The following is a 21,032-nucleotide window of genomic DNA, read 5'->3' on the forward strand; positions in this document are numbered from 1 at the left end:
AAAGTTACACTCTCCCCTGAACTAGAGTATTTTCAGCATTTTGTCCATATTTTGAAGTTCCATCTGCCCAGTTCCAAGAATTTACATCTGGGCAGAAGTGACTGTTTCTATATTTTCCAAATACATAATTTAAAATATTAACCTGTAATTGAATAAATCATTAAATTAGTCACATTATGGTTCAATTACTTGCTTAAAAAAAATACAAATTGCCCCTAAACCACCTTATGATGATGACAGGGGAAAATTAAGCTCAGTGCCAGAGACTGTTTCATGTAGGAAGAGTAACAGGATGAGAATATTTATCTACTTGAACCTGATCCATCAATTAGCTCAGTAATGATCATAGAGATTATTACAGATCTTTCAGGCAGTGGATTCAAGATCAGTGAGTACTATGCTAAGATATTCTTGTTTCCACTCTCTTATTGTCTCAAATGGTCTCTGACTTTCCAGCCCACCCTTCAGGTACTCAACCTCCAATTAACACCAGCATAAATTCTCACAGAAGGCGGCACAGTGGCTCAGTGGTTAGCACTGCTGCTTCACAGTGCCAGGGACCCGGCATCAATTCCCACCTCGGGCGACTGTCTGTGTGGAATTTGCACACTCTCACATCTGCTGGGTTTCCTCCGGGTGCTTGGGTTTCCTTCCACAATCTAAAGATGCGCAGGTCAGATAGATTGGCCATGCTAAACTGCCCATAGTGTTAGGAGTAAATGTTGGGAATAGGTCTGGATGGGTTACTCTGCAGAGGGTTGGTGTGGACTTGTTGGACCAAAGAGCATGTTTCCAAACTGCAGGGAATCTAATCTAGTCAAAACAAATCTAATCAAAGTCAATAATGAAATCCAAGCCACATTACAGACAGCTTCTTTTCAAGAATATTCTTTCCACAGCACCCCCATAATAAAAATGACTTTATATCTATACAAGTCGGGTACTGCTATACATTGTTTGTTTGTCTTGGAATGGAATAGTGTAGAAAAAAAAAGGCTTCAGATTGGTTCCACAGGTTGGCGCAACATCAAGAGCCGAAGGCTGCTCTAACTGCGCTGTAATCTTCTATGTCCTTCAGCACGTCAACTCCATTTTCCCCACTTTTGATCCAGACCTTGAAAACCATAACCTAATAAAAAGCTCCTGATGTCAGTTGCAAGAGCTCCAAATATCTCAGCATCCACAGCCTTTTGTGATAAATGTTCAAGATTGCCACTACTTTTTGTAGGAAGATGTCCCCACTTAATGTGGGAGTTTGCAGGAGAATGGCACAAGGTAACGATTCTCGTTTGAACAGCTAGTGCAGGCATGATGGGCTGAATAGCCCCATACTGCGCCAGAACAATTGTGAAAAAGATAATTAAATTCTCGGGAACATCTTTGAACAAATGTAGAAATTGGGATCATTTCAGGTGACAAAGCAATGAACTGAAACTGGATCGAGCTAATCATTTGATCATCTGATTGAGGAGAAAGTGAAGTCTGCAGATGCTGTAGATCAGAGCTGAAAAGGTGTTGCTGGAAAAGCGCAGCAGGTCAGGCAGCATCCAAGGAACAGGAAATTCGACGTTTCGGGCATAAGCCCTTCTTCAGGAATGTGATCATCTGATTGAGACCAGCTAACATTATTCAGAATCGGAAATTTCTATCCTGATCTCCATGGCTCAGCTGCATGGAGAGTTATTTTTGCATTCAAATACATTACAAACATCATGGGTTCATAAATGAACATTGTTGGGTAGAAAATTTATAATCACAAAACAAAATTAAATGAAAATATTCCTCAGTGATAAAGTTCTCACCTGTTGAGAATAGCCCCGAAACATTGGATTCACTGTTTTAATCCCCTGGAACAGGCTTGTAGGCACAACGTAGCTGGGACTGGAGAAACACACAGTCACGTGAATGAAAAGGAATAACATTGCTTGATTTAAACCATATCTTCTATGCATATGCCCAATACTAATGACTGCTGAGCTCACATAAATGCAGTTTTCCCATTATATACATTGACTGAAAGGTAATGATGACAGGAATAATGTTATTCCACATTAGTACTGATAGTTCTGCAAATGACCTACTTGCTGAAGGACTCTTCACTGAAAGGCCTCAAGTTTCAGTGTACCAGTCTCACCCTGGTAATCTGAAGTAAACGAAGGAGCAGTTTCCATCATTCAGAAACAAGCCACGAGCAAGACCCAGGGAGAAGGAACACACAAAACTCTTTTTTCACAAATGAAGGTATTAAAATATAGTTGCTGGGATTGTTGGACGTGAACTGTTATGTTAAACATAAATTTCAACAAATTTACATCAGTTTTTCACTTCACCCCAACAAAAATACATGATTATAGAAACCAGCTGACTCTGTGCCAACTTTGAACTCGTCATGAATGAAGCTAGACAGCAAACACCACCATTCCCAAATAAATTGAGTGTTAAGACGCAATAATAGGCCATAACCACTTTGAAACTGAATTAAATGCAATGTGATCATTGTTGATTTTTGGAGAATAGAAGCAGTTGCACATTTTGGATTTGGATGGATAAATGGTGGAAATATTTACAGGTGCAGCCAAAAACTTACTAGTGCTTATGTAGTTCTTCCAGGACTTACTGTCCTGATTTGCTCCAACCAGATAGCCCATCCCACATTACAGTTCATTCCCACTCATCTGGTTCCATCATTGGGGGTAATATTCAAACTTCTTTGAAACCATTGCTGCTTTATTATTTCTCTTGCTTCCTTCAAGACACTTAAAAAGAAAAGCATCTCTCTCTAAATGTGCCTTTTCCAGTATGCCCAGTATCTTCCTCTTCCTATTATCCAGCGCTTCATTAACTGTGGAACGTGCTATAAAATGTTGTGTGGCTTACCGATTCTTGTGCCATATTTCCGCCATCAACTTTTGGTAACTTTTCGAAAGAGCTGGTTTTTTAACTGTCTGCACCAAGCCTCCACATTCAAGGAAAAATAAAGTCAAGGGAGGGCTGGGGAAGAAAGAGATAAAATGATCTTCATCAGGAAAGTTCCAGTTTGCATCAGCTCAGCAATGCTGCCCAATCCCATGATCTCCACCACAGTGAAAGATAACACAAGGAACAGCAACTCTAATTTTTAGATTAGATTACTTACAGTATGGAAACAGGCCCTTCGGCCCAACAAGTCCACACCGACCCGCCGAAGCGCAACCCACCCATACACCTACATATACCCCTTACCTAACACTACGGGCAATTTAGTATGGCCAATTCACCTGACCCGCACATCTTCGGACTGTGGGAGGAAACTGGAGCACCCGGAGGAAACCCACACAGACACGGGGAGAACGTGCAAACTCCACACAGTCAGTCGCCTGAGGCGGGAATTGAACCCGGGTCTCAAGCGCTGTGAGGCAGCAGTGCTAACCACTGTGCAACCGTGCCGCCCACAATTTCTCCTCCAAATCACATATCATCTAGACCTTGACATGTATTGCAATCTCTTTCCTGTCACTGGGTTAACATTGTTGTCTCTCCATACTAAGTCTATTGTGGGAGCACCGTCATCACAAGGACTTCTGCTGTGCAAGGAGATGGCTGAACATCTCAGAGCAACAAATAATAATCAACCAACCCGCTGGTCTGCGTGAACAAGGAGTACCCGAAAAGCACAGTCCACCGATTCCTACACAACAGACCTAAACAAGATGACACAACATGCCCAGAAACTCCAACCACCTGCCATACATTAAAGACATCTTGAAGATGACAATCAGACTATTCTGATCCCTAGGCATCATGGTAGCCCACAAACCAACAACTACAACGAAACAGCTCCTGATTAATTTAAAGGACCCTGTATGAACATCCAGCAGAACGAACGTCATATACAAAATACCCTGCAAGGACTGCAAGAAACATTACATTGGACAGATGGGCAGGAAACGAGCCACCAGGATACATGACCATCAACAAGATACCAAAAGACATGACCAACCATCACTAGTATCCTTACACAGACGAAGAGGGATACCATTTCGACTGGGACAGTATGTTGATCTTGGGACAGGCTAAACAAAGACACGCGTGGGACTTCCGAGAGGTCTGGCATTCAAACTGGAGCTCCATGAACAAACATATTGAATTAGACCCCATTTAGTAACCTCTCAGAAAAAGAACCGGAAGTGATATCACCCACCACAACAGACCAAGACGCATAACTAGCAAGCAGGACAGAATACCAGCGCTTCATTGGAGGCTCACTGATGATGCTACCTAGCATGGTGATGACATGAAATGCCAGAGAACAAACCTACCAGCTCAGCAAGCAAATTTACAACCTGCTTCTCACATAATTATACAAGTTTTAAATAAGGAGATTAAAGCTATACATAGTACTTAGATGCAGTCTCACCAATGCTCAATACAGCTCAGAAAAACTTTCGTACTTTTATATTTCATCCTTAAGAACTAGAAAAGACAGATTTAAAATCTTTTTCAAAGTAAAAAAATACAAGGTGAGAAAAAGCTGTGGCACACAGTGTGTGGTCCAGGCTTGGAATGCACTGCCTGAAGGTCTCGTGGAAGCAAGTTCAATTGAAGCATTCGAGAGTATTGGATGATTACTCAATTAGAAACAATGTGCTGGGCTATTGGAAAAAGGCAGAAGTTTAGCACAAAGTCAAAATGCCAGAAAGACAGTGGGCTGCATGATATTCTTCTACACAGGAACAAATCTATGATTCAGATTCTCTGTAGGACACTATTTCTCTCTGTACTGCAGAGTTTTGCAAACCCTCTCCATTTAAATAACTTACTTTACTCAAACTGAAGGTATTGCACATTACATCCTTTGCCAATTTTGTCCACTTACAACCTATGTCTGTTTGCAGACTCTCTACCAGCTCTTGACAGCTGATGATTTTGCTGCTCCTCGGATGCTGCCTGAACTGCTGTGCTCTTCCCGAACCACTGATCCAAAAGCTGATGATCCAGTCAGTTTTGGTGACATGAGCAAATTTAAGTACCATTCAGCATCTTCGTCCATGTTATTGAAATAGATGAGAAAATTCCTTTGGCACTCTGCAAGTTAGCTTGCCAACATGAGAAAGACCTATGTTATGTCTCCTCCTTGCAGCCTGAGCTAACCAATCCTTTATCCATGCTAATGTCTCTTCCACAACACACGGAGAAGAAATTCCCTCTCATCTCAAATTAGTGCTCCTTAATTCTGAGACTACACCCTCTGGTTCGAGACTCTCTCACAAGAGGAAATTTCCTCAGTATTTACCCTGTAAGCTCATTAACAACTGTACATGTTTCAACGAGATCATCTCTCATTCTTCTAACCTTAACTCATGAGATGATCCCTTCATATCAGGGATCATCCCAATGAACCTTCTCTGAACTGCCTCCAATTAAACAATATATTTACTTAAACAAGGGGACCAAAGCTGTTTACACTACTTTAGATATGGTCTCGAAAGTTACAACTCGTTGTAGCAAGACTTCCCTATTCTTATACTTTGAAATAAGGACCAACATTCATTTGCCTTCCTGATTATCGACTGTACCTGTGCGCTCGCTTTCTGTTTTGAACACAAATACTCCCAAATCCCTTTGCTACAATTTTGATCCACTTAAATAAACACTGTTTTTGTTCACCTTTCCAAATAAACAATATTACATTTCTCACATTATATTCTATTTGCCATTTTTTTGCCTATATACTTAACCTATCAATATCTCTCTGTAAACTGTTTGCATCCCTCTCTCAACCTGCCTTTCCACCTATTTCTGTGTCATCAAAAATTTGGCTGAAGTACATTTGCTTCCTTCCAACAAGTTGTCGATACAAAGTAAATCCTCTTTATCCACGAAAACACAAAATCTCTTATCCGTGCCAAAAGATAACAAAAATTAATATGTGCCGGCAAAAATTGCATTTTTGGGATTTTTAAACAAGCTTCTCACTCATGAATTTCATCATTCGCAGGGGTTCTTAGGAACTGGACCCTCTCGGCGATCAAGGAATTGCTTTTATCTTTGCGTTCACTTTGGTGTGGTACCTTAGGAAATGCCGATATTTATCAAACACAATTATTTTTCAGCTCAAAATGGAACTCGATTAATAGTTTGGATCACATTTTAAAGGGACAGTGGAATTTAATCTTCCATCTCTCAAGGGTGAAATTCTTGTGCAGTTCCATGATGGTTATCCTCACGCAACACAAAGGTGGTTCTTTTGGAGATGACCACAGACAACAGGTTTGACCGATTGGAAAATGACATGCTGAATCCGACCACACTCCTATCAGATGTCCACACACTGTCTCAGCCATATTGATCAAGGACTGCAATCCCAATTGACTTTCTTTTACACAGGTTAGTAACTTCGCTTGTAGTGCCTCTAATTGACAAAAACATTTGTACACCACAGGCTACAATTGAAGCTATGATCAGCCAGTTCCTAATGACTCAGCTAGTCATTCACCTTTAGCAACACAGAGAAGAAGTGAAAACTGAAGATGCTGGAGATCAGAGTTGCTGATCTCCAGTCACTGGAGATCAGTGTGGCGCTGGAAAAGCACAGCACATTAGACAGCATCCGAGCAGTAGGACAGTCAATGTCTCTGGCATAAGCCCTTCCTCCCACTTGTAGCCTGTCTTCTCCGAACAGGATTTTATATGTTTCTATGAGAACCCCACTTATTCTTCTAAATTCCAGTGAATACAAGCCCAGTCGATCCAGTCTTGCCTCCTAGCTCAGTCCTGCCATCCCAGGAATCAGTCTGGTGAATCTTCGCTGGACTCCCTCAATAGCAAGAATGCCCTTCCTCAGACGAGGAGACCAAAACTTCACAGAATCCTCAAGGTGTGGCCTCACTAAGGCCCTGTATAACTGCACCAAGACATCCTTACTCCGATACTCCTATTCTCTCGCTATGAAGGCCAACATGCCATTAGCTTTCCTCACCGCCTGCTGCACCTACATGCCAACCTTCAGTGACTGTTCCACCATGACACCCAGGTCTTGTTGCACCTCACCTTTTCTTAAACTGCCACCATTCAGATAATAATCTGCTTTCGCCATCAAAGTGGATAACCTCACATGTATCCACATTATACTGCATTTGCCAAGTATGTGCCCACTCAGCCAGTCTGTCCAAGTTACTTTGCAGCCTTTTAGCATCCTCTTCACAGCAGACACTGCCACCCAGCTTAGTGTCTTGTGCAAATTCCTTCAACCAAATCATTAAGGTATATTGGGAACAGCTGGGGTCGCAGCACAACCCTGCAACACCCCACTCATCACTGCCTGCCACTCTGAAAAGGATGCATTTATTCCAACTCTCTGCTTCCTGTCTGCCAACCAGTTCTCTATTCATGTCAATATACTATCTCTGATGCCATGAGCTTTGGGTTTCCTTGCTAAGCTCTTGTATGGAACCTTGTCAAAGCCTTTCGAGAGTCCAGATACATATCTACTGAGTCACCCGTGTCCACTCTACTGATCACATCCTCAAAAAATTCCAGAAGAATTGTCAAGCGTGATTCCCCTTTAGTAATCCATGCTAACCTGGACTGATTCTGTCACCACTTTGCTCAGTTATTACTTTCTTAATAATTGACTCCAGCATTTCCCCCACCAATGGTGTCAAGCTAACCAGCCAATAATTCCCCATTTTTTTCTCCCTCCAATTTTAAAGAATGGGGTTACATTAGCTACCCTCCAGTCCATTAGAACTCTTCCAGAGTCTACAGAATGTTGGAAAATGATCACCAGTGCATCCGCTATTTCAAGGGCCACTTCCTTAAGTACTCTGGGATTCAGAACATCAGGCCCTTGGGTCTTATTGGGTTTTAATCCCATCAATTTCCTCATCACCATTTCCAGAAATAAGGATTTCTTTCGGTTCCTCCTTCATGCTTGACCTGCTGTGCCCTAGCATTTCCTGAAGGTTACTGGTGTCCTCGTTAGTGAAGGCAGATCCAAAACATTTGTTCAACTGGTCTGCCATCTCTTTATTGTTCACTATAAATTCACCTGAATCTAACTACAAGGAACCTATATTTGTCTTCACCAGTCTTTTTCTCTTCACATATCTAAAGAAGCTTTTGCAGTCAGTTTTTGTGTTTTCCACAAGCTTACTTTCATATTCTAATTTCCCTTGCTGAAGTAAACCCTTTGTCCTCCTCTGCTGAATTTTAAATTTCTCCAAGACCTCAGGTTTGCTGCTTTTTATGGCCAATTTAAAACTTACGACAAGAAAGTATAGCACTACTGAGTACATGGAAGAAACTTTCAGCTGGATTCTCAACAAGTGAATGCATTCTAAGGGTTCTCAGAAAGCTTGTCAGAATTCATCTTACCAGTTAGAAAGAGCTTGAAGAGCTGCATTCATATAACAAGTATTCCCAATGTTTTTCAATCCAGTGAGACCTGGAAGGACAACATACGCAGGTTCGAAAAAAATCCAACTTTTTACAAGGCAATTTTGTGTTCAGAATGTTACTTATAAAGGCAGTACACGTACTTTCACTACTCATTTCTTTTAAAAAGACTGCCCCAAATCAAGGACTTTTTCAGGGAGGAAATAAAACAAAAGTGGGAATAAAAAGTAGCAGGGGTCCACAGAGGGAACTTAAAGCAGCAACTCTGAATGACCAAACCTCTTGTCTTCATGTCATCATATTCTGCATCTAGGTCATGTCCCACTAGAGTAATAGGAGCTTTCAACATCTGTTCACAGGGAGAGGAATCCTAGAATAAAACACACAAGGGCATATATGTAAAGACAAGAACAACTTGATACATAAGACAGCAAAAGACCAGTCAATTATAATCAGGAACAGCACAGAATTAGAGAAAGTAATTCTAAGCGTCAAGTCAACCATCACATTCTCAGAGTGATAAAGGATGTAGCCTCAATGTCCCCTTTACTAAGAACAAATATAATTCTGCAATAAAACACCAAGTACAATCAGCAGACTTTGCATCTTAATCTATCTGCATTCTAGTGGGGAAGCTACTTTAGTGAATGCATGAGTGGTAGCCATTCAAACATAACAGAAGTGGTTTTAACACTCTCAAATTTAAGTCTGACTGGTAAGTTTGTGTGCATACATTTCATCTTCTCTGATCCACCCCAAGAAGTCATTTAGAATCATAGTTTCAGTGAGATAAATGGTTCAAAACATGAATTGTACCTGAAGTAAATATCCCTGTTGTAATACTTAAAAAGAACAGTACCTGATATTCATGCACTTATAGTCATAGAGATGTACAGCATGGAAACAGACCCTTCGGTCCAACCCGTCCATGCCGACCAGATATCCCAACCCAATCTAGTCCCACCTGCCAGCACCCGACCCATATCCCTCCAAACCCTTCCTATTCATATACCCATCCAAATGCCTCTTAAATGTTGCAATTGTACCAGCCTCCACCACATCCTCTGGCAGCTCATTCCATACACGTACCACCCTCTGCGTGAAAAAGTTGCCCCTTCGGTCTCTTTTATATCTTTCCCCGCTCACCCTAAATCTATGCCCTCTAGTTCTGGACTCCCCAACCTCAGGGAAAAGACGCTGTCTATTTATCCTATCCATGTCCCTCATAATTTTGTAAACCTCTATAAGGTCACCCCTCAGCCTCCGATGCTCCAGGAAAAACAGCCTCAGCCTGTACAGCCTCTCCCTGTAGCTCAAATCCTCCAACCTTGGCAACATCCGTGTAAATCTTTTCTGAACCCTTTCAAGTTTCACAACATCTTTCCCATAGGAAGGAGACCAGAACTGCACGCAATATTCCAATAGTGGCCTAACCAATGTCTAGTACAGCCGCAACATGACCTCCCAACTCCTGTACTCAATACTCTGACCAATAAAGGAAAGCGTACCAAACGCCTTTTTTACTATCCTATCTACCTGCGACTCCACTTTCAAGGAGCTATGAACCTGCACTCCAAGGTCTCTTTGTTCAGCAACACTCTCTGGGACCTTACCATTAAGTGTATAAATCCTGCTAAGATTTGCTTTCCCAAAATGCAGCACCTCACATTTATCTGAAATAAACTCCATCTGCCACGTCTCAGCCCATTGGCCCATCTGGTCCAGATCCTATTGTAATCTGAGGTAACCCTCTTCACTGTCCACTACACCTCCAATTTTGGTGTCATCTGCAAACTTACTAACTGTACCACTTATGCTCGCATCCAAATCATTTATATAAATGACAAAAAGTAGAGGGCCCAGCACCGATCCTTGTGGCACTCCACTGGTCACAGGCCTCCAGTCTGAAAAACAACCCTCCACCACCACCCTCTGTCTTCTACCTTTGAGCCAGTTCTGTAACCAAATGGCTAGTTCTCCCTGTATTCCGTGAGATCTAACCTTGCTAATCAGTCTCCCATGGGGAACCTTGCCGAACACCTTACTGAAGTCCATATAGATCACATCTACTGCTCTGCCCTCATCAATCTTCTTTGTTACTTCTTCAGAAAAACTCAATCAAGTTTGTGACATGATTTCCCACGCACAAAGCCATGTTGACTATCCCGAATCAGTCCTTGCCTTTCCAAATACATGTACATCCTGACCCTCAGGATTCTCTTCAACAACTTGCCCACCCACCACTGAGGTCAGGTTCCCCGGCATATCTTTACTGATTTTCTTAAACAGTGGCACCACGTTTGCCAACCTCCAGTCTTCCGGCACCTCACCTGTGTCGAAGAGTCTGCTGTTGGAAAAGCACAGCCGGTCAGGCAGCATCTGAGAAGCAGGAGAGTCAACGCTTCGGGCATAAACCTTGTACTAAAATCAGCAATGTCTGGCTCTTTCACATCTTTGGTATTATTTGAATGAAGCCTTACCTGGTGTTCGCACATCTGTGGTGATGTCCCATGTTGCACTGTTGGTGGAGGTCCAAGTTTTCGCTCCAGAAATACCTCTTTTCCACAGGCATAACACCAGACTCTCAAGGTGGTAAGGTTTACAGTGAGATTGTGTCTGGTTTCCTGAAAAATGATGTATAATTCACAAGAAAAAAATCAGATTCTATATAAACATGCCAAGACTTAACACTTGCATTTCATGTCCTCTCACGAATCAAAACTTCAGTGTACAAGTTTTGCCAAATACTAGTGTGGACACGAAATCTCTGCACAATAAACCTCGACATATAAAAACAGGAGCTCTTCTCTAGTTAGTATTAGAACTCACTACCATCAACTATCTCTGGGCTTCTACTAACTTTTATTTCCTATTGTAGCAGGAACACTTATCTCCCACAAGGTGGCATATGCTTTCTAGAAACTGGATTATATTTTATTTTACTTGCCCCAAACAAGTTCCACAGAGACATTCACTTCTGCACAGTGCATTTCTCCACGTATCACAGAAAGAGGAGGCCTGCACTGACATCAGTCAGCTTAATTTGCACAGAAGCATCAGTTATATACATCCTCAAGTTCGAAAACCACATGTCAGCGACTTACACAAAGCTGGACAAATAATGTCACAGGATACAGTAGGAAACGGGAGGGGAAGGAAAAGGAATCTACAGACAAGTTGCACTGGAAAAAGATTTGGTCAGATAGTTCCTATTTCCTCTCAGTGTGCCTGGTTTAAACAGCAAAAACATACTACTGTTAAGCTACAATGTTACAGACAAAAGGGAACTTTTCTCAAGGCAGAAAAAAAAAATGGTGAGCGACACTACAGTGAAGGAAATAGAGAAGGTAGGCGAATCTTTCAAAAAGCAAACTACAGCCAATATGAAAAAAAATTACGAAGTCCCCACATCTGAAGACTATCCACTGACTCCTGCTGAAAAATTAAGTAAATGTTAGGGTTGGGCTCAGTTGTGTCTGACCCTTCCAGCAACTATGAGCCTGCCATCAACAGCTTTTATAATGCTCTACTCTACTTGCAATGCCACTTGTAAGAAAACATGAAAGAATCACTGAAAATAACTGTCGCATCCACAAATTATATCCAGTCGGAAAAGACTTCACCACCATGAACCAGCAGCTCTTACTGGAGGGCAAAACATTCCATCGTTCACTATATTGTTATTATTTGTCTTTTCGATTCCGCACAACCTCCTCCAAAACACAAGATAAAACAAAATCGCAACCCTGTAAATATATGAAATTTGATTTTAGGAGATAATCAGACAAGTATCGCTACTTTCGGATGAAGATGCCAATTCGGCTCCCACAAACCACCCAAACTTGTCCTCCCATTACCACTTGCACTCCTCCCTACCTTCCCCCGCCCACTTTAAATGATCAACTTGCCAGTTGGATGAGATAATAGGAAATCAGTAGCAACTGTGGACTTACAAACCAGTGTCAACCACTGTCTTGAGGCAGGTAAGGGAAAAAGTCAGTGATTCACTTGTATCATCACAGTTTGATCGGAATCAGTTTTAGTCTTATTCTAACTGACAGAATGGAAAATGTCTAGGTTTTTGCATCAATGATGAATGAGATGACCTTTTAGCCTGCCATTTGCAGCATCCAGAAAATAAATTATGGATTTCTAAAGCTTTGAAGAAATAGTAATCATCAAGCTTTGGCAACCCGCTACTGAATACAAATATCTCTCTCCTCTTGCTGCTCCCAAAGTTGGAAGACACACTGCCACATAATAGTAGAGATAAAATGCAATGTGGCAAGCATGATAGAAAGTTCAGCAGTCTGCATTTTGTCCTGATAATACTCCTGAAGAATTCATGCAATGTTTTATGTTAATTGACATTTATGTTAATTTTAGTTGCTCAAAAGGTATTTTGAAGAATAGGCATCAAATTAGCATTTAGATCAGAATGGTGCTGGAAAAGCACAGCAGGTCAGGCAGCATCTGAGGAGCAGGAAAATTGGCATTTTGGGCAAAAGCCCCTCATCAGGGCTTTTGCCCAAAACGTTGATTTTCCTGCTCCTCAGATGCTGCCTGACCTGCTGCGCTTTTCCAGCACCACTCTGATCTAAGCTCTGGTTTCCAGCATCTGCAGTCCGCACTTTTGCCTATCAAATCAGCACAACAAGGAAGAAGAATTGAAAATAGACAATAAATGCAATAACAACTTTACTGTATTGCATGTATAATGTAATAAATCATCAAGCTACTTTACAATAGCTTCATAAAACTAAAGTATGACAGAGAGATATCTCACCAACATTTGGTCATCAGGCCTAAGAGGTAGGATTAATAAAAAAGGTGCATCAAAAAGGAAGAAAGCAAGGTAAAGAGGCAGAGAAGTTTATGGAGGGTGCTAAAAAGTTGGGGATAGGTAGTTGAAGACACAACCATCAATGGTCGAGAATTAAAATTGGGCATACACCAATTAGACCAGCGCAGATATTTGAGAGGATTGAGACCCTGAGAGTGATGAGAGGGTTAGGGAGGGCTGAGACCATGGAAATATTTGAAAAATAAGGATGAGAATTTTAAACTCAAAATGCTGTTTGACTGGTTGCCAAACGCTAATGAAACAATGTTCTCGCGTGAACAGACACCATGATTAATGCAAAATACCAGTGGTGGTGGTGAAGTGGGGTGAACAGAGACAAGAACAGTGAATATGCAGGAGAGAAAGCCGTAAACAGCATAGAGACATTTGTAAGCAAGGACTTTTGAAACCCAAGGACTGGGTAATAAGGTGCAGTCTGGACTGTAACCATTAAAAACAAAGATTAATTTTTAGTTTGAAAGTCTAAAACAACTAAAAGTTGTTAAAGCAAATTGTTACAACACTGGGTAAATCCTCCTGTTTAATTTACAACCAGCAACACAGAAAAGATTTACCCCGTGCAGTAATCTGTAAAGCTCCAAGTGGCCAAGAACTGTTTAATGTAAAAATTAACAACTTTATTCCTTAAAGTATAACAGAGAATAATTAACTAACCACTATTTCCAATTTCTTCCTGGACTAGTCCGATAAAACTCCCAAGACTTATAAAACCACACTTCCTATCTCAAAACCAGGCAGCTTTCATGCTTCTATTCGGATCTTCCTGTGTCTTCTTTCCTTCTTAGGAATTTCTGCGTCACAGGTTACTGATCAAAAGGTACTTTTAAGAGAACTATTTTTTCAAGCAGTCTGTTTACGTACTGGGCTTGGCATTTCTCATCTCAATTATTCAATTTTCCTTGGTCTTATATCCCCAAAGCTTCGGATTGGGTCACTGGCTTTGAAGACTCTCAACATACTCAATTCAAATTGGATTGGAGTTTGATATTTTTCGGGGTATAATTTAAACTGGTTGGCCAAATTCGAATTTGTGCTTTTGTCTCATAGCAACTCAGCGAGTGGTGGTTGTTCTGAATCAAATGTTACTTTGTAAGTTCTCCAGCGCTCTGTGTACTTGCCAAGTCCTTCACTCTCAAATGTACACCCATATCTTCATAACAAAATCAAGTGAATTATAAACATAGCATTTAAAGGGGGTATTGACAACTGTCTTGTCAAGTTCAAATGAACTTTGCAAATCAGTGGTTAGACCTCAGCTGGGGCACTGCACTTCAGGAAAGATGTAAAGGCTTTAAAGATTATATGACAGGTTTATCAGAATGTGACTGAAAATGAGGGGTATGGTTTCAAGGACAGGTTGGAAAAGCCAGGAAGGTTAGAAAAGTTGAAATGGTGATCTCAGAGCTTTCTGACGTTGAGGTTCACAGTAGATAAAGAAACATTATTTCCTTTTCCAATAAAAAGAGGTCACAATTTTAAATCTGTTTATAAAAAAATTTAAAATCTTTTCAAGGAAATTCCTCGTCTATACTTCCCTTCTGCATCAGGAAAGCAACCAACATCATCAGACACCTCCTACACTAGTTATACCCTTCTCTACCCTCTTCCATAGGGCAGAAGATATAAGAATTTGCATACACGTATGAACAGCTTCAAGGACAGCTTCTTCCCCACTTTTATCAGACTTTTGAATGGACCTCTTTAATGTTAATGTTGATCTTTCTCTGCACCTTCGCAGCAGCTGTTTTATTGTGTTCTGCACTCTGTTCTGTTACCCTGTTGCACTTGTATAGTACAATCTGCCTGTAAAGCAGGTAAAACATCACTTTTCACTGTACCTCAGTACATGTGACAGTAATAAATCAAATCACATCACCCGCTCCCTCTTCACCAAACAAAAACCAAAGTTGTCAGGATCTGGAACCCTGTACTAATGAATGAAACATATTAAATATTAAAAAGATGGATAGAGTCATGAATGAAGAAGCTGAAGGGTAACAAACAAGCAGGAAAATGGAGCCAAGCCTGACTGCTCTTTCAATGAGCCAGTGCAAGAAAGACAAACCAAATGACCTCTTTCTGCAAATAAGCTTCTATGATTATGTGAATGTGGCACAGAATATTATCATGAAGCTGACAGTCACAGTTATAGTCAGAGCCATACAATGCATGGAAGGCCCTTTGGCCCATCGAGTCTGCACTGACCTAACTACCACTAAAGAGACAGACAGAACTGAAGGCTTCAGGTGCTGGAGATTAGAGTCGAGAGCGTGGAGCTGGAAAAGCACAGCAGGTCAGGCAGCATCTGACGAGCAGGACAGTCGACGTTTGGGCAAAAGCCCTTCATCAGCTCCTACTAAAGACATGCTAATCCCAATTTTCTGCACTAGTCTCATGCCCTTGAATGTTATGATATTTCAAGTGTTCATCCAATTTTTTTTTAAATAAGGTTTCCAACTTCCACTATCTTCTCAGGCAATGTATTCCAGATTCCCACCACCCCTGCGTGAAAAAGCTTTTTCTTAAGCCCCTTACCCTAAAATCACAGAATCATTGAATCCCAGTGTAAGCTCTTGAGTCCACACACCCTCCAAAAAGCAAACTCTACCCTATCCCTGTAGCCCTGCATTTTCCATGACTAATTCACCTAGGTTGCATGTCCCTGAACACTATGGACAATTTAGCATGGCTGATCCACCTAACCTGCTCTTAGAGTCAGAGTCATAGAGATGTACAGCATGGAAACAGATCTTTCGGTCCAAGTGGTCCATGCCAACCAGATGTCACTCGGTGGAAACCCACACAGGCAGGGGGAGAATGTGCAAACTCCTAAGGGTGGAATCAAACCTAGGTCCCTTGCACTGTAAAGGAGCAGTGCAAACCACTGAGCCACCATGTTGCCCATATGTCCCCTCATGATTGACCCCTCAACCAAGGAGAACAGCTGCTCTTTATACGCCTCATAATCTTATACACTGCAATCATGTCCTCTGCCTCAGTTTCTCTGCTCTGAGGAAAACAATCCCATCCTATCTAGTCTCTTCTTATAGCTCTCTCTCTCTATCCCAGGCAACACATCCTGGTAAATCGGCTTTGTACCCTCCTTCCTATCACATCCTTCCTATAGTGAGGTGATCAAGACTGCGCACACTACTCCAGCTGTGGCCTAACCAACACTTTGTACAACTCCAACATTACCTCCTGGCTCTTATACTCTATGCTGCAATTAATTATTCCAAGATCCCTTGGTTTCTCTTAGCTACCTCCCACCACTCTTTAAATACTCCCTCTTCCAAAGTGCATCATCATCAGGGTTAAATGCCATGTGCCACTACTCTGCCCATCTGACCAACCCATCTATATCTCTGTGTAACCTACAACCATCTCCTTCACTACTAACCATTCTAGCAATCTTGCTATTGTTAGCAAACGTGCTTAACATTCCTCCCACATTCTTATCTCTACCATTTATGTATATAACAAACACTAAGGGGCCCATACTGATCCTGTGGTACACTGCTGGACACTGGCCTCCAGTCACTTGAGCAGCCTTCTGCGATTACCCTTTGAGTCCTAGTACCATAGCAGTGTCTGATTCATCTCTGACCTGAAAATGTGTTGCTGGAAAAGCGCAGCAGGTCAGGCAGCATCCAAGGAGCAGGAGAATTGACGTTTCGGGCATGAGCCCTTCTTCAGGAATCTGATTCATCTCACCAAGTTTCCTCAATTCCATGTGCTTTCACTTTCTCCAGTCTCCCATGTGGGACCTTCTCAAAAGCTTTGCTAAAATCCATCCAAACTGCGTCGACTGAACATCCCCCCTCCATACAATTGATCATAATTTCATAAAATTCTCACAAGGTTGTTTGGCATTACCTCCCTCTGACAAAGCCATGCTGACCATCCCTAATTAGCCCCTATCTTTCCAAGTGGATATTAATTCTCTCCTTCAGAATTTTCTCCAATAGTTTCCTTACTATTGACATGAGACTCAGCAGCCTGTAATTATCTGGTTCATTTCTACCATTCTTCTTGAAACGTGCAAACACATTAGCTGTCCTCTAGTCCTCTGGCAGATCCCCGTGGCCAGAGAGGAATTAAAAGTTTGTGTCAGAGCCCCTGTAATTCCCTACCTCATCTCCAACAGCAGCCTGGGATACAATTCATCTGGGCCAGGAATTTGTCTGGGATACCTCTGTTTCCTATATCAAATAAGCTGTATGTAAGCTCCTCATTGTCCCTTTACCTGAATTCTGCAACTACATTGTTCTTTTCCAGAGTCAAGACTGAGGAGATGTATTCATTTAAAACCCTTCCAACATCCTGAGACTTTACACACAGGTTGCCTATTGGACCCGGACCTACCGTTTCCCTGGTTAACCTCTTCCCTTTAATGTAGTTATAAAACATCTTAGGATTCTCCTTGATCCTGTTCACAAGTCCTTTTTCATGTTAGCATCACTGCTTTGGCGAAGTTATTGCCTATTCTTAACTGCCCTGGAAAAGGCAGCTGTGGGCCATCTTGACCTCCACTGCATGTGGTGTAGGTTGGACTGCAATGTCAATATTATACAGTCATGACCAAAGGTGGCTTAAAAATATTTGGTAAAAGTTCTATCAATATATAACTTGGAATGATACCATACGCTGGTGGTGCCTTTCAAAAACTGATGACCTATTTACATTTTGCTTCATCTGTCCCCTCTTGGACGAACATAAAATATCCCATGGCCCTCTTCTGAAAAATAACCAAGGCGTTTTTATGGCTTCTTAGTCAATATTTACATTTGTCATGTCATTATGGGAGGTAGCTTGTTTGTGCACCAATTACCTGCAACATTTATATCATAACAGTGACCACATTTTAACAAGTGGCCAGGATTGTTTGAAGGTTTTGAAATACACGAGAGAAAGGATTGTCTTTCTTATTTACTCATAAAAGCAAAACTCCATGTCTACCTGCGAATGAATGGTGCTGTGATCAGAGTGGGATTCTCCACAACCAACGTAGGAACAGCCATTCTGTTAACAAAGGAAAAGAGCTCAGAATGAGAATGAACAACTTTCAACACCACTCCGAATACACTGTAACCGCAGACCGCATATAATCTTACCTCCAAACATGCCCATAAGTTGGGCCCTCCAACTTTACAGTCTTGACAAGTACCCTACACAGAGACAAAAAAAAAAGAGAATGTAGATACTATTGTAGGAAGATAGAGATATAAAAGTGTTCAAGTTAGAAGTAAGGTTCCACTAACAATGGAACACACCATGTGTAATTTAGGAAGGCTCAACCAAACCTTCTCATGCTCTTTTAATTCAATCCACATTCCCTAGAATACAAAAATTGGTGGTCCTAATTCGTTCTCTTCCTACAATCTCCAGGATTGACAAGTTTAGGATCCTTACTCGATATTCTCTGTGATGATCCATATAACCCTGAACCAGAACATGGCTTATTCAATTCGTTCTTTTACACAGTGATCCTGAACTGTTTTTTTTTTGGAGGTGGACAATATGAAGTTGCCTCTCTGTTTATCTTGCTTCTTTCAAACCCACTGTACTGGCCAGCTTGAAGGTTTTAAGAACTGGATAAGCACATAGCAAATTCATGGTCTCAACTGTTCCAGGAACCAAAATGTAAGGGATTCATCATCTCAGACATTCTGTTGCTAGACAGAAATCACTAATTATTCAATCTCCTTTCCATTAGCACTGGACTCAAATAATATTCAGATGTAAGTTCTGGTTCAATCATTGAAGACATGACGGAGACAAAATTGCACTGTGTATAAAATCTACAATAGGAATCAACACAGTACTGGGAAGTGCAACATTGTCTGGCATGCTGTCTTTTAGAGGAACCAAACTTAAACCCTTCTGATATCATTGGGAATATTTAAGAGACTCCTGGACATGCACATGGTCACAGAAATTTGAGGATGCACACATGAGGATCAGTGGTCGGCACAACATCGTGGGCTGATGGGCCTGTTCTGAGCTGTACTGTTCTATGTTCTATGATGGGTATACATGATAGCAATGGTTACATTCAAACAAAAGAAACTGATTTCTCTCCAACATTTATCCCTCTTCTTGCACTATACAGATTATTTGATCATTATTATATTGCTGTTCATGGGGGCATGGTATGCAAATTCCCAACTGCTTCCCCTACATTATCGGAATAACTATATTTGGAGAGGGTTCAGAGGAGGTTTACCAGGATGCTGCCTGGAATGGAGGGCTTATCATATGAAGAGAGGCTGACTGAGCTCAGATTTTTTTCCATTGGAAGAAAGAAGGAAGAGAGGGGACCTAATTGAGGTGTACAAGATAATGAGAGGCATAGATAGAGTTAATAGCCAGAGACTTTTTCCCCAGGGCAGAAATTGTTAACACGAGGGGTCATAGTTTTAAGCTGTTTGGCAGAAAGTATAAAGAGGATGTCAGAGGCGGGTTGTATATGCAGAGAGTTGTGAAAACATGGAATGCATTGCCAGCAGCAGTTGTGGGAGCGAGGTCATTGGGGATATTTGAGACACTGCTGGACATGCATATGGTCACAGAAATTTGAGGGTTCGTACATTAGGTTTACCTTACATGAGGATCAATGGTCGGCACAACATCGTGGGCTGAAGGGCCTGTTCTGAGCTGTGCTGTACTGTTCTATGTTCGAATAGTATTTCACTGCTATAAAGCAGTTTGCAATATTCTGAGGTTTCAAACAATGCTTTCTTCATCCTAGTTGTATCATACCAAAGTATTTAGAGCTGGTTAGATCTGTGAACCTACTCTGTAAAAGGAGACGCATTTTTAAAATGCAGAACCGGTACTTTTTTTTTTAAAAACATTAGATTCTCATTCAATATAAAGCCAATTGCTGCTCTGATGTTATAAAACAAATCACCATTTGTCTATTGCTGGTGGCTCAGTGCATTTTTCTATTGATATTGCTGGGACAGTGGTGATAGGATTTCATGAGTGAATCCCAGCGTTCACAAGGGCATCAGTCAGAGTGAAGACCATACTCTGTTGAAGTGGTACTGCTCATTGTCCTCCACACAATACAGTGGAGCAGTTTGCTTGGTAACAAGGAGCCCACATCTTCCCAAGGATAACACAAATGAATCGACAAACGAAAAATAAATTTACTAGGTGTTGGAGGATGTGTCAGGTGTAAAAGTCGGTGAAGAAATCAAGATTTGTTCCCGACAACGGTGATTTAAGCAACTTACATGAGATTTCTCAATTAGTTCGTCTTTTGTTACTTCGCCCACTGATTCCAAATGTATACAGTCACCAGCTAGATGCGACATCTTCACAGCAACACCTTCCTGCAGGCTCCAGATTCAGGGCTACCCACACGACAGGGAAAATAACTACAATTAAAAAGATAGTGCTATTTTGAGAAGAATACAGCTGCTCGTCAAAAAGCAAAGATTTCAGAAAAACACAATACCTTAAGGTTGTAATATCAGTACTCCACTAACTGCAAGCCACCTAGCAGGGAGTCTGCCACATCCTGCATTTTATAAAAAGATCAAAAGGATGGCTTCGTAAATGATCTTACACCATAAAGATACTGCACCAACTTTTAACCAATGAATATTGTGAATGGTTTACTTTTCTAAAAAAAAATTTAAGCTGTTGAAGCTAGTGTATGTCACTCTAGGATGTCAGCATCAACATGAAGCTCTATTTTTAGGTGTTCATATTCTGCTTTGCTCCACAAACAAATCACATCCAGCCACTGGATTCAAATGAGAAATTCTGCAGCAGTAAAGAA

General features: G+C 41.3%; 1 protein-coding gene across 3 annotated transcripts in view; it reads right to left on the reverse strand.

The window, feature by feature from the left end:
* Positions 1-21,032, reverse strand: part of usp33 (ubiquitin specific peptidase 33) — a 94,409-nt gene that overhangs the window by 57,372 nt on the left and 16,005 nt on the right. The window contains exons 2-10 of one of the 3 annotated variants that reach the window (XM_060830628.1): positions 20,706-20,768; positions 20,482-20,601; positions 18,355-18,408; positions 18,200-18,262; positions 10,857-11,000; positions 8,656-8,746; positions 8,356-8,425; positions 2,878-2,991; positions 1,803-1,881 (exon numbers count right to left, since the gene is read on the reverse strand). In XM_060830628.1, the coding sequence (XP_060686611.1) occupies positions 1,803-1,881; positions 2,878-2,991; positions 8,356-8,425; positions 8,656-8,746; positions 10,857-11,000; positions 18,200-18,262; positions 18,355-18,408; positions 20,482-20,562 (696 nt within the window). In that variant the 5' untranslated portion in view covers positions 20,563-20,601; positions 20,706-20,768. Of the gene's footprint in view, positions 1-1,802; positions 1,882-2,877; positions 2,992-8,355; positions 8,426-8,655; positions 8,747-10,856; positions 11,001-18,199; positions 18,263-18,354; positions 18,409-20,481; positions 20,626-20,705; positions 20,769-21,032 lie in introns of all 3 variants that reach the window. The other 2 variants (XM_060830627.1, XM_060830629.1) reach the window with 2 other exon arrangements.

The sequence above is a fragment of the Hemiscyllium ocellatum genome, chromosome 9 (assembly GCF_020745735.1).
Source record: "Hemiscyllium ocellatum isolate sHemOce1 chromosome 9, sHemOce1.pat.X.cur, whole genome shotgun sequence".
NCBI classification, from domain to species: Eukaryota; Metazoa; Chordata; class Chondrichthyes; order Orectolobiformes; family Hemiscylliidae; genus Hemiscyllium; species Hemiscyllium ocellatum.